The following is a 14,994-nucleotide window of genomic DNA, read 5'->3' on the forward strand; positions in this document are numbered from 1 at the left end:
ACGCGGTCAGTGTCAGTAGGCTGCGCGACCACAGATCGCCAAAGGCCTGCCTAAAGAAGAGACCGCCATCTTCGTGCGATAGACTTTGCCCCTTACCGACACACTTTGCCCCTGGTTCGAGTCCGTGCTAAATTTCGTAGACTTGAACCAAAAGACTTTGCCCCTGGTTCGAGTCCGTGCTAAATTTCGTAGACTCGACCAAAAGACTTTGCCCCTGGTGCAAGTCCAGGCTAAATTCGTTTGACATTACCAACAGACTTTGCCCCTGGTGCGAATCCAGGCTAATTGATCATGAGACCAATTTGAGAGATTTGGCCCCTGTTGTGTGTGTGTGTGTGTGAGAGAGAGAGAGAGAGAAAGAGAGAGAGAGAGAGAGAGAGAGAGAGAGAGAGAGAGAGAGAGAGAGAGAATATTTTACATATATGCATATATATATATAAAATTTATTAAATATAAAAAATATATTTTTTACACATAAAATGTTTTTTTATTGAAATAATCACGATTTTAAATGTGATATAACACAGTGTTCAAAAATTTTTTAATTAAATTTTTTAATTAAATTTTATTAAAGAAAATTACTTGAAATTTTTTACATTAAGAATTTAAAGGCTCCTTATTCTCTTGTAGAAATTTATCACTACGCCAATTAATCACTTATTTTGAGTATTTAAAATACTATAATATACAGTAATTTAAGTATTCGAAATAAAAGTGATTAATTACTCGAAATAAGTGATAAATTGGCGTTACTAGTAATAAATTTCTATAAGGGTTGAAATAAAGTATAAGAGATAAATAGGCTATATGTGAGCCGTATGCGAAATGTGAGATGTAAGACGCATATTGAAATTTAATTTTTCGATATAACTTTCAAAAATGTACACGAGGTACAAAAAATTAGCTTGGACATTTGTAAGACTTAAAATTGGGATTAATTCTCAATTCTATTAATTAAATTTCGATATAACACACCTTATACATCCGCGCACGGCTCACATATATATAGCCCATTTATTAGTGCAATTTTTAAGTTCCTTATTTTTCAAAGTTCACCTTTTTACGTTATCAAATATTTTTACGTTTTCAAGAATTTTATATTTTTACTTACCGCAGTTTTTTATCTAAATGTAAAATCTTTTATCGCAGTCTATAAAAAATTGAAACAATTTACAATTTTATGATATAATATTATTATTATTACAATTTCTATATATATGCACATCTGTCAAATATTGTGATTTATTTCACATTATTATTATCTATTTTAATAAAAAAAAAAAAACAAAAACACTTGCAACAATCAAAAATAAACCGCCTGCCGCGAACAGAAAATGCCAAGAAAGCACGCAATTTCCGCGAATCTCGTAATTTTTTTGAAAAATCAACAATTTCAACGAAATTGTAAATTCTTCAAATCACTGCACAAGTATAATTCACAATAATAATTTTCAGTAACTACGATAAAAAATCGTATACTGAAAACCGCAAACGAAAGTGCAATGGGAGTAAGAGTAAAGTCTGTGATAAAATTAATTGGCAATAGAAAATTAATAATTTTCAAATAGAAAAATTTTGAAATTACCGAGGATTTACAAATAATAAAGTAAAAATATTAAATAATTTATGTTTTCGAATTTTGCTCGCGGAGAGGATCTTTAAAACAAGATTTTTAGAAGAGAGGACCTTTAAAATATAAACAGGCAAAAACGTTGGAAAAATTAAAGCGCGCGTTTAAACAAATAAACGCAATGAAATAAATACGCAATTGTTTTTACTTATCGCTGTAAGCTCACAAGCTTCTGACGTGCTATACACTTTTATATAATATATACAAGGTGTCCGGTAACTAACGGACCAATGATTAAGGGCGGATTCTCTGGCCAATTTGGAGACGATTTTTCCTTAGCAAAAATGTTGAGAAGTCAATAATTTTCGAGTTATAAGCGATTGAAAAAAATAGGTTTTTTGAAAACTAAACGTTTTGGAGTTAAAAGTCTAACATAATTACATTCTTCAGTTAATTTCAGGTAGAGTTTACTATAATAAAATTTTAATTTAAGACTTAGTTATAAAGATACATAATGACAAAGATTGGAAAGTTGTAAAAAATGATGACCTTTTTCGACATTTTCGCTGAGGAAAAATCGTTCCCAAATTGACCAAAGAATCCATTTGTAATCATTGGTCTGTTAGTTACCGGACACCCTGTATATTGGACACGAGTTTCGTTTGTTTCAGATTCTCGAGAGTTGAAGTAGGAACATACGAGTATCATATATCGTTTGTGACTTGCCGAATGAAAGCAAGACAGAGAGCGAACGAGATGATGAGCTTAATAGCTCATAATGTTATAAATAAATAAATAAAAAATTATAACCTGACCTACTAGTTATTGAATCTTTTTTTAATAAAATATTTCATTATTATTATCATCTAAGTCTAAGTCGTTTAATTACTTTTTAGTTTTTTAATAATTAATTTAATTTATTCTAGTCATTTTTATATGAGAAAAATGATATCACGTATATGTTTTATAATGAATTAATATATTTCGGGAACCGAATTATATATTCTTAATAATATAAAAGTGTTCAAAAATTATATTTGACTTTTAATTTTAATTATTTTATAGCAAAGAGTTCCGAAATCTCTTACACACATAATGGGGATTTTTTTCATCCATATAATTCGCAATTAAGTATATATGTTAATTATTAATTTTAATAAAATAAAAATTAAAACTAAAGGTCAAATATAATTTTTAAACACAAATATATTAAATTAATTATAAAACGTATACCCATAATAGTATTTTTCTCGTACAAAAATAATTAGAGTAAATTAAATTAATCATAAAAGATTAAAAATTAATTAAAGAATTTAAACTTATATTTTATATAATAATAATAAAACATTTTATTACGTCAAACCGTCGTGAAATAATTAAATAAAATTTGCTAGTTACGTCAAAGTCAAGTTTTCTAAGCTTATAAAACATTTTATTAAAAAACAGATTCAATAAATATAAGTACATGTTATATATATACTTATATTTATTGAATCTGTTTTTTTTATAAAATGTTTTATTATTATCATATATAATATAAATTATTTAATTATTTTTTTATTTTTTTATGAGTAATTTAATTTGTTCTAGTTATTTTTGTACGAGAAAAATACTATCACGGGTATACGTTTTATAACGAATTAAATATATTTATGTTCAAAAATTATATTTGACCTTTAATTTTAATTTTGTATTATTATTAAAATTAATAATTAACATATATACTTAATTGCGAATTATATGGATGAACAAAATCCCTATTATGTGTGTAAGAGATTTCGGAACTCTTTGCTAAAATAATTAAAATTAAAAGTCAAATATAATTTTTGAACACTTTTATATTATTAAAAATATATAATTCGACTCTCGAAATATATTAATTCATTATAAAACGTATACGTATTACTATTTTTCACATATTAAAATGATTAGAATAAATTAAATTAATTATTAAAAAACTAAAAATTAATTAAACGACTTAGACTTAGATGATAATAATAATGAAACATTTATTAAAAAATAATTATAATAGGTCAGGTTAATATTTTATTTATTTATTTATTTATTTATTTATTTATTTATTTATTTATAACATCATAAAATTCTGTCCTTTCCGAAATACGCGAACGCTACCAAAAGATAAATCTCGTACATGCCGCCGGACGAGTTCATGAGCATGAGACGCTCTTATCTTGGGAACGTATTAATAGTTACTGCATTGACCACTACTACGATATGGCGCTGAAATCAGTGAGAAATGCTGGTCTCTCCTTCATCCAGATCTTTGGCGATCTGTCTATTAATCTGTGGTGTCAGTTGTTGTCGCGGTGCGTGGCCGGAGTTTCTCGGGTCGATTCAAAGGTGACGGAGGTGCGGTCGGCCGTCGATGCTATTTCGAGTTACGAGCGCGCAAAATGGCGCCAACGCGTGTAATTCTGATGTCGTGCGGCAGCTATAATCCGCCGACGAATATGCATTTGCGAATGTTCGGTACGTATACGTCCAGATTTGCCGTCTTCTCCGTTCGTATAAATGCTATTTCTTATTGAACTGCGAATGTTGTCGCGTCATATTCCGTCATATCGCGTGTGACGTCACGTTGTCACGCGTACGAATTGTTATTAACGCGTTTGCGTAATGTGACCTATCCACCTATCTATTTGCGTTATCTATCTATATATATTTCAAAAAATTTCCTTTTTTCAATATATCTTATTGGACAAAATCTTTATACTTATTTTTAAATAACCACAGTAAATACGCAATATAAATTCTCAATTTTATATTATATATATATATATAATGTATAATATATTTATACATGTACATATATGCAGTATTTATATATACATATATTTCAGAAATTGCTCGAGATCATTTGCACCGAATGGGAACGCATGTTGTTGTCGGTGGAGTAATTTCTCCAGTGAATGATGCGTATGCCAAGAAGGAACTGGCCAGTGCAACCCATAGATGCGCAATGTTGCGATTAGCATTGCAGAATAATGACTGGATTCGACTTAGCACATGGGAGACTAGACAGAATTGCTGGACCAAGACTCGCTTGTGCTTGCAACACCATCAAAATCTGCTCAATTCCATGCTGTGCAATTCCAATGATATCAAGCATCACTTGCAGATGGATGACACAGAATGGATTCCAGAGAATGTGAAAAACAGTTCGGATAATACACCGATACAAATCAAATTACTGTGCGGTGCAGATCTTTTAGAAAGTTTTGGTATTTGCGGACTTTGGCTCGAAGAAGATGTGAGCTATGTATAAAATATATTAAAAATTATTAAATTAAAAATTTCTGACATTCTGACAATCTTATTATGTAAAATTTACTTTTTTTCTAAATGAGAGAAATATTAATTTTATCTCTATAACTGAGTACATTTTAGAAATAAATTCTATAGTTGCAAATTATTCCATGTAGCACTATAAAGTTAAAATAAAACAAAAAAATTAATTTTTTTATTGCAGATTGACGCTATTGTTGGTGAACATGGTCTTGTAGTTATTACCAGAGAAGGTTGCAATCCCAACAAGTTTATTTATGATTCGGATATTCTCTCCAAGCATATGGTAAATATAATAAATATTAAATATATTTTTCATCTACAAAATATATTCTTATATGTAATATTAAAAAATTATTTTTTATTGAATATTTGTCTTATAAGTATTAGAAACTATGAATATTACTGTGAAAAGATACTGCTTAGATGTATTGATAGGTTTCTTGTTCCATGTTACTATTTGGTATGTTCTAAATAAATATCTAGAATTTTAAGACATTAATTTAGAGAAACAAATGTAGAATTTACATTGTGTTAACAAATATAATTATCGGATTACATACGAGAAAAAAAGATTCTCAGTTATAAAAAAAACTATTGATAAAATTTACAAATAATTAAAAGTATTATGACTAATAATTATTTTTATTTTGGCGAATCTTCCCGATTATCGCGAAATTAATTTTTCACTTTTTTTATTTTCAGCACAATATTTGTATTGTAACCGAATGGATTCCAAATGAAGTTAGCTCAACAAGAATTAGACGAGCTCTGAAGCGCAGCCAGAGCGTTAAGTATCTGCTTCAAGATTCAGTCATCGATTATATCTACAAGCATGAAATTTATGATGCGAGAACGCCAAATACAACAATGTGAGTCTCGAATGTCATGTTTAGATTTTTTAAATGAAAATACGTTTGTTTGTGATATTTTAATTAATAATAGCTTCTGTAGATATTATTTGTATAATTACTATATTGTTACAATTTTTTTACACATTTTGTAAAGAAGGTATTATTTATTTTTGTTGCATTAGCATTTGCTATGATATAAAAAGATACGATGAAAATTATACATAATAGAAATAGCTCTAATAATTTAATAACTGGTTTCAACTACAGTTACATAATTTAAACACAAAATTAATGGATACTAATACAAATTGGAATTAAAATTTATAAAAATATAAGATATAAAAACTAATAGATCACGAAACTCTTAAAAAAATCTTATTAGATTTTGAAAACTATATTATTTAATTTCAATTTATTTAACGTCAGTGTTAATTTCATTTATATTATTTTTCATTAGGAATCACTTATTGTCTATTTATTGTTCCATCTATAAAAATGTTACGTCTTATTTTTTTATGTCATAGTATCAATTATAAATGAGCTATCGCGATTGTACAAAGATGAAATACTTAAAGACGCGATTTATACATAATATATATAATATTTTATAAATATACATAATATTCAGCAATGTAATATTGCCAAATTTCGACAGGACTATGTACGATATTTCGCTGTACGATATTCCTTAATCTAGTCTTGCCTGTCTTCCTTCAAAACGTACAATACTTAATAAAGAAGAATTTATATTTTGTTTACTATAATTAGTTTAAATGTACAAAAAAATCTTGTAAAGAATTACATTCTGTTTACTACAATCAACTTAAGATTTATCTGAATGTGCATTTTAATTTAAATAAATCTTGTTAGGCATTTTATCCATATATATGTATGTATTTTTGTTGTTGAATCGTCATTTTAATTAATGTTTAAGTTATTTTATTTCTATTTTTATTTTTTAATGATATTTGATATGTATAGCTCATAAAATTATTTTTTGCATTTTTTTGATAAAATAGTGTTAGAAATTTTATATATATATATTTTATGTATATGTATGTATAACCCTCTAGTAGATTTTGTGAAATTTTCTAAATTACATAATATTACATAATATAAAAAATATTGCTGTTATTAACAATGAAAGATATATGACAAGCCCACCTAAAAGTAATTCATTGAACTATTTATTCTCGTATAATATATTTTTAATTTCAATAAATTTTTTCAAAGCTCAAGAACATATGGTATCTACTGAGGGTTGACATGACATCATAATTAAGTTTCTATTAAGATTAATAGATAGACTTCAAATAATTCTATTCACTGAAAAAACAAAAATTAAAATTATTGCGATTACATTGATGATGAAATATTTAAGACTTTATTATTGACAATGAAAATAAGAATATAAAGTTTTGTTCATTTAATTTTGAATTAAGATTTCAAGGATAATACATATAAGTCAGTGAATTGAATTCGGAGGAGACAGCAAAAATTTTTTAGTAGTTGTGTGAAGTCGTTGCGACCCCTCAATTCCATTTATTTATTTGTTTTATTTTATCTATTATATGAAGGATGTGATGAGTAATCAAAGTATATCAAAGTTGCTGATATATAAAGAAACTTGCGTATCCCTCTTAGTTGAAATTAAAATACATTTTATTAGTAATAGAATTTAATTCCGTTAAATGGTAATATAAAGATAGATTATGAAAATGTCAAGAACACTGAATGTTTCTAATTACTTATTTATTTCCTTGGAGATTATTTGCAAATTAGTTGACACAAGATTTTCTACTTTACATGCAACAATTTAATATAATTCACAATTGCGAGTAAAGAAACATAATGAGATCGTAACGAGTTCGCCCTACTGAATTGTATATCGTACGAAAGTGCGGCTGAACCGATTGAATATTCTCTAAAAAATATTGTCGTGTTTTTCACGCTGCCGCTGCCGATTGGACACTGAAGTAAGTTGGAACTGCCATCGCCGAACGCGAACAATTATCTGCACATAGATCCCCGATATCTAACCGCGTTCCTAACGCCGTCACCCAGCGATGTGATTATGGACTCGCCGAGCCCGATCGAGATTGCCGCGTCCATCGACGTGCCGGACGCGGTGGTGCTGCGCAAAAATCTGCAGAACGCTGGCGGGCTCGACGAGATTCGCGAGCACATCATTAACGCGATCAGCAACAACGCCGGCAACGGTAACGTCAAGCATGTAGCTAGAGCCGCGTATCCCGGTCAGGCGAAACAGGTCATCGCCAGCGAAACCGGCGTCATGCGAATCGTAGACGAGGTAGGTCCGCTTGACGAACCGATGGCGAAGTTACAGTCCGATCCTTCGTCCGAGGAAGCGCACAAATCGAGAGTAGATAGCGTCGCGTCGAATTTCAGATCTAAGGATTCAGGTTCGAACGAGATAATAATGCAGATTCAAGCTAGCCAGTTGAGCTCCAGCGAACCGGTGTCGATAGAAGATTGTAAATTATTAATAGAAAGCATAGGCAGGGATAAAATTGAGATTGGACAGAGAGAAGTGTCAGATCATTTGAGATCCAAGACGGAAATTGCTGTTGTAGACTTAGGTTTGAACGACGATCGTCAGATAATAATGAAGATTCAGCCTAGTTCTAGTGAACTTCGGTTGGGAGAATGTTGTTGGCCCACAAGAGAAAGTACTGAGGACGATAAAGTTAAAATTTGCGATCGGAAAATTACTTCTGAAAGGGAAATAATCAATGTAGAGCTAGGATTAGATGATAAGGGCACTTTTGTCCTAAAAGACAGACATAGGTCGACCCTAGATACGATCGATAGCGAAGTAGGTGCGGATCGATCTACTTTTAGCAAATCGGAAAAGAGTTCTAGGTTGAAAGTTGACGTTAGCGGTAAAAAAATCAATACTGAAAAAGAAACAGTGAATATAGAGTTAGATTTAGTCGATACCGATAATGTTGTGAAGGTTCAGCCTGTTCATTCCAATAGTATCGTTGGATTACAAGAAGATCGTAAGCTAATGATAGAAAAACTTACGAACGAGCTTAAAAGTAAACTTGACGAGGACAGAAATAAGGCTAAAGAAAATCTACAGCTGGATAAGGTAGGTAAAGATGATACAAAACTAATCCAGCTTAATTCCGAGAAGACGAAGGGGAATAACATTGAAATCGACGACGCGGGAATCGCTTCCGGAAAGGAAACAGCCAATCTTGAATTGGATAAAGTCGAACATCTTGAAGATAAGGCGACCACTTCATCACTAAATATCTCCGCATCGTTAGATGGTCGTCACGAATGCGCACTCTCCGATTTCAGCGTAGACAAGGAAGACTATCGACTTAATCAATATGGGTACAACGAAGAGGAAGGAGAGACGGAAGAATCTATATATATCGCGAGATCGAGTTTAAAAGGCGTTGATGATCAACGAGCAAACGATAATAAAACTAGTGCCAAAGAAAGCGATGTTCAAACTTATAGCAGTCAAATATTAATCAATACGATGGTTCATAAGAATCGAGAATCTGAATATTTCACATCCGAAGAGATTGATAATCATGCGAGATTTTCCGAAGAATTAGACCGACCGAAGTTTATCGTGGAATGGTCTCAAACCGAGAGAGAAGTGGACGAGAAGGTTAGCCTTGAAAACGGAAAACGATCCGAAGAAGTATCCAAGGTCTCGCGAGAGATCGATAAGGTGAGCAGAACGGAATCCGAGTTCGATGCTTCGGAGAAACGAACATCTTGCGACTCTAGTCTAGAAATAGACGGGAAATACCTTAAATCGATCGTGAACTCGCGCAAGAGTCCAAGGAAGGTCAGGGTAGGTCAAATTCGTGACTTTGAGATCACAGAGACTTATACATTCCTTGATGAACCGGAGACTCTTGAATCCGAAGAATTGCAAAGTTCTTCCGCAAAAGCGAAGAATTTCGAAAGATTAGAGGAAAAAATGTACGATATAGATGCTGACGTAGAAGAAGAAGAAGATAAGATTGTTCAAAACCGAGAGACGTCTCGCGCGGACAAAGTCTTCCAAGGCTCTTCAAGATCGACTTCCGTGAAGGAAAAGAGTTCTAGAAAACTCGAGCAAGTCAACGAATTCAAGGATCGAGAAACGTCTCGCGCGGAAAAAGTCTTCCAGGGTTCTTCAAGATCGGCTTCGATGAAAAGTTCGAGGAAAGCTGGAGAGTTTCAAATCGACGAACGCGACATCAAGGATCGAGATAAATTCATCGACGATCAAGAAACATCTCGATCCGAGAAATCTTCCCTAAAGTCTTCAAGGACATCCGGCAGTACGAAGAATTCGAAAAAGGGCAAGCAAAGCCAGGTATTTTACAGAAGCGACGAAATGAAAAATTATGATCGGTCTATCAACGATCGTGTTATTTCTCAACTGGAGACAGTCTTCCACGATTCTTCGAAGAAACCTTCAACGAAGACGGAAAGTCTCAACATGGATCACGACAACTACGTCGAATTGAAGAAGCCAACTCGACCTGCCAACAATCGAGAATTCTCTCGAGCCGAAGAATTCTCCCAGAAGAATCCTTCGAGAACGTCTTCCATGAAGAGTCCAAAGAAGACTCAGGAACAAAAGACCGTAAAACTGAGCGACGATAAAACTCAACAGGAAACGATCAAAACGACGAAGGACGCCGATAACAGGACGAAACGTGACTTCAACGAGATCAAGGATGTCTACACGAGAAAGGTGCGGCGTTACAACGTGCCTCTTCAGGGTAGCTTGGACTCGATGATCGTGTCCGAGGAATCTGCCGCGCAAAAGCCGAAGAAGGACGACGCGTTTTCGAAGAAATCCAAGAGCTACGAGTCTATCAAACGTATCCAGGAGGTGTTTCTTGGGGTCCCGTCGACGAAGACGAACAGTAGTGCTTCGCAGCTCGATATTCCAGACGAGTTTTGCTCGATCTGCTGTTACATGAACGAGATCACCTTCCGCACGGAAGAGGAAGTGAGCAGCCCGAATCAGGAAACGTTTTACACCCTGAGATCGACCTGTAGCTCCTTAGCTGACGACGATGAGGACAACGATTCGATCGAATGCGACATCTGCAGCTCGATGAACCTCCAGGAGTCCGCCGATGACCTTGAGGGAAAAATTCAGGAGATTCCCTGTGAACTCTGCAGAATCTGCGGCGAAGTGGACGGCAGTTTCGAGCAGGATTCCATGCCGATAGACAGATACGCTTTCAAACTCGTGGAGCAGCATCAGGACGACGATGACAACTTCGAGATCGAGAACTGTGGTTTTCAGAGCGGCACCGAATCGGCTGACGATCGAAGTAGGCTCTCGGAGAAGGAGAGGCTGAAAGATTCCGGAAAGGCAAAGCCGCAGTCCTTATTCATTCACGATTCCTCGATGACGAGGGATCAACCGCGAGAGTTATATTTTATACCTAAGGACGAGATTGCCATATTGACGAGCGGAGCCAGAAGAGTCAGCCGAAAGGGTTCCCTGTTCAGGAAGAAGGAAGATGGAAACGCGCGGGATAAGAGACGATACTCTTCCGTGGACAGTCTTCAGTTGGCGAAGATGTCTCCGAAGGCCGGCGACAAGGCGCTCAAGACCGCGAAGGATCCTACGCTTATCGGATCCGCCGATAATTTGCAGATGTCGAAGGACTCGAAGAGGTCCAAATCCCTGCAGAGATCGGCCGGTGATGTGGACCGTCTGAGTTCGTCCACCGATCATTTAGACTCGACGAAAAATCCGGAAAAGCCAGACAAAGCTGAAGGATCAGCCGACAAGTCAAATATTCGAGATAAAGAAGCGGTGAAGATGATTCTTACGCAACACGGAATCAAGGTCATCAGCGAGAAGGAGACTGCCTTATAACTGGTTGAATATTCATAAATGGCTGGATTTTACGAGTAGATTGCTGGAATATATATTTCAAGCACTAATTCATCGCGCGCGTTTATATTAGAAATTAGTTGAGAAATTCGATATGTGCGAAGCAGCAAATGTCATGTCTCGCACTAAATGATATAAATACGTGACAGCAATCTTTATGGAGAAAGAGAATCTTGGGTTTTTTTGGAATACGTAAACACTGAACAAAAAAGTATGAAAAAAATGCGCAAAATTTTTCTGTAGTCACTTAGAACCCAAAATATATACAAGGCGACGTAGAAAAATTATAAAATGTTAAATAATGGAGTTAAAATAATATTATGAAAGTTTCATCGGTGTTTAAACACAAGTATTTCCGCACGTATACAATTACTTTGATAAAAACCGATAAAACGTTTATAACAAAAGAGAGAGAGAAAGAGAGGAATATATCATTATATTTCAATATATTTTACAGGGAAAAATGTGTGTAGCAGTGTATCATAAAATTGTTAAGATTTTTTCCTTTTTCTAAATTCTAATTTAACTAATTTTTACATCTATAGTTTTTTGAAACAACGATGGTTGAACATATAATAAATATAATTTTATGCATTTTTTGTGGCATATCATATAAAGTTGATCAAAATTGATTAATTAATTACTTAATAATTAAGTCATAGCATGAAAAATTTTTCAAATATATTTTGCTACATATAATGGCAAAATATATATGGCAATCTTATATATATTGTGCATTATATACTTAATAATTAATTTAACGAAAGGAGAAAAAAGAAATGAGTGTCAAATTAATAGTATAATAGCGCCGAAACGTAAGTTTGTTATATTATGTCGGCATCTCGGCTTTGCATAAACATTTACGCCGTAACAGTATTATGCAATTATTGCAAAATAGTTTTATCATGATTATTATTAAAATATTGAAATCGATAGCCCGGTATCTAGAAAGGACCAAAACGATGGAAACTGTTATTCTCGATGAACAATCGGGAAATTGTTGGATGATTTACGCAAGACTTGCATATGACACAACAAGACAATCCTAGTAACATTTTACAGTCAATATTGCACAGAACAATTGTAGCTATAAGTGACAAAGCGATACATCGATTTAAGAATAACGCTTTGCTCTGAATTTATACAGAGCGTCCCGAAAAATGAAGGAATTATTATTTCTTGGATGTGTCGTTACATGTGGATTCTTCCAGGTGTTCTTTCAGGTGTAATTTAATTAATGGTTTAAATTTTGAGGTACATTTAATATATAAAACTTTGATATATTTATCACTTATAATTTAATAATTTAGCATATACTGGTTTCTTAATGTAACTTGTCAAATTTAAAATTCATTTTTTAACAAAAATGTCGATTCTGTTTGGCACATATTTTTTAATTTTTAATATTATAACAAATTAATTTAATTAATGATTTTACTAGATAATAATGAAAATTAAGAAGATATACGTCAAACATTTTGTCATTTTTGTAAAAAAAAAAAGATGAATTTTAACTTGACAAGAAACACTTATATATCAATTTTCACGTTTTTTCGGGACATCTTAAATGCGAAATATGTGGAAATAACGAGAGATGTGCCAAGAATTGTGAAACAAGCCGTATTATGGCGTAATAATCATTAATAAGCTCCTTTGCATTTTTCAACATTTCTACTCAGTATCTGTATGTCTATTTATTTTTTTTTTTTGCATGCAAATGCGGAGTATGTATGTGCAGCTAAGTATTGTATTATTACTAACATTTTTTCTCTATAACGAAGAGGTATTTCGCGTGCATTTTTAGCTTCAACCGCATATAAATCGTTAAATATTACCAATAGAAATTGTATCAATCATAAGCTTGTCAGGCTTCTTGTTACATGTAAAACAAAGGATTTTTTTACAGGATTAGTAGTGCGGTTAGTAGTTTATTAATTAATCAATTGTTATTATCAGCTTATTCCAAATGTTGACATTATTCATCGTCTGAAAGTTTCTTTATAGTGTTTGTCCCCCTTCTTCTGATCTGCTTAATATCTCTCTATTCGCATTAAACAATGTTTTGACAATGATATTTTTTAAAGGCCCATTGCATTAGCGCTAAGTATTTAGAATGCTAATGTGAATTAAGTTTTGACGAAGAGTACCCTTTCACTTTAGTATTGCGTCTTCATTCGCTTCAACGATGATAAATAATTCCCATCTTGATTAACAAATAACACTAAATTGTAAAAATATCTTTAAATGTTGAAATTAAATCGACATTGAGTCCCAAAGGGTTGCACGATTATCGACAATTTGTGCCTGATAACAATAATTATTTGAAAGGAAAAAAATGATCTTCCTCCATTTCAGACTCGATACTTGGCGTTCTTATGATATCTTTTAACAGCTTACAGATTTTTATGATCTTCTCTCTGTTCGCTCTACTTATTTTTGTGTTGTGTTTGCCCTTTCATTCAATTTGAAAATGCATGCGACCCTGATGTTCGTATACATTTATTAAAGTTCGAGTTTAGGTGATCTGTGTATTTTGTTATAACGAGATCCGTCTTTTTGGGTTAAATATCATATTAAAAAAAATTTCAGTTTTATGAAATGCTCTCATAAAATAAACATTTTTCAATAATCAAGAATTAATTAAAATAAGATTTTGCAGAAAATGAACTTTACCTTCGCGAGAAAAAATTTCTTCTACGATTTTTTTAAGCTATTGTAAATGTAATGTGTATGATCATTATAAAATATTGGAAATGTGGAAAATTATTATATTGGATATTTTAATACATTACAAAATTTTAAATAAAGTCGAATCATCATTGTGTGCTTTGCAATGATGAAATATGCGAAATATAAAATTTGATTCTGAACTTCTTGTCCGCTTAAAGTTCTTGCGATAAATATCGATTAAGCGACTATAATAAATGCAAATCTCAATGTTAAAACCCAAAATGACGTGACGAGTCGGTATGCATTTTTTCAGTTCTGATGGAGCATGTGACGTGTGTTTTCCAGGATACGACAAAACCTGCATGCCTACTATAAGACAGGTAGTTGACTGTCTCGTTGCTGCACGACCAATCCGAACCTGCGGCCCCCGGCTTCTTCTTTCTGCTATAAACTCTAATCGCGCTATTAATGATCTTAATCAGGACATTAGCATAGCTGCCAGCAATAGCAGCAACATCAACAACAGCAACAACAACAACAACAATAATAATAACAACGAGTGCGCTGAAAGTTTCAAGAACACGCGGAATACGTATCTCGATCATTCTTATATCTAATTCCGCTTTCAAATCAACTATTTTTTTATAAATCTTTGAAACATCAGCTTTTGAAAAGAGAAAAGGTTTAGAGTTTAT

General features: G+C 32.7%; 1 protein-coding gene across 2 annotated transcripts; it reads left to right on the forward strand.

The window, feature by feature from the left end:
* The first annotated feature begins 3,811 nt into the window (after positions 1-3,811).
* On the forward strand, positions 3,812-14,751 carry Nmnat (nicotinamide mononucleotide adenylyltransferase). 2 transcript variants are annotated; one of them, XM_085486725.1, is made up of 6 exons: positions 3,831-4,060; positions 4,432-4,841; positions 5,061-5,162; positions 5,582-5,748; positions 7,708-8,041; positions 14,645-14,751. In XM_085486725.1, exons 1-6 carry the CDS (start codon positions 3,985-3,987, stop codon positions 14,672-14,674), a joined length of 1,119 nt encoding a protein of 372 aa, XP_085342851.1. In that variant the 5' UTR covers positions 3,831-3,984; the 3' UTR covers positions 14,675-14,751. The 2 variants fall into 2 exon arrangements, with proteins under 2 accessions (XP_029173321.2, XP_085342851.1); XM_029317488.2 differs by having other exon boundaries at positions 3,812-4,060; positions 7,708-14,680.
* The last annotated feature ends 243 nt before the right edge of the window (positions 14,752-14,994 follow it).

The sequence above is a fragment of the Nylanderia fulva genome, unplaced genomic scaffold (assembly GCF_048542155.1).
Source record: "Nylanderia fulva isolate GAGA-0341 unplaced genomic scaffold, ASM4854215v1 Scaffold47, whole genome shotgun sequence".
Classification (NCBI taxonomy): domain Eukaryota; kingdom Metazoa; phylum Arthropoda; class Insecta; order Hymenoptera; family Formicidae; genus Nylanderia; species Nylanderia fulva.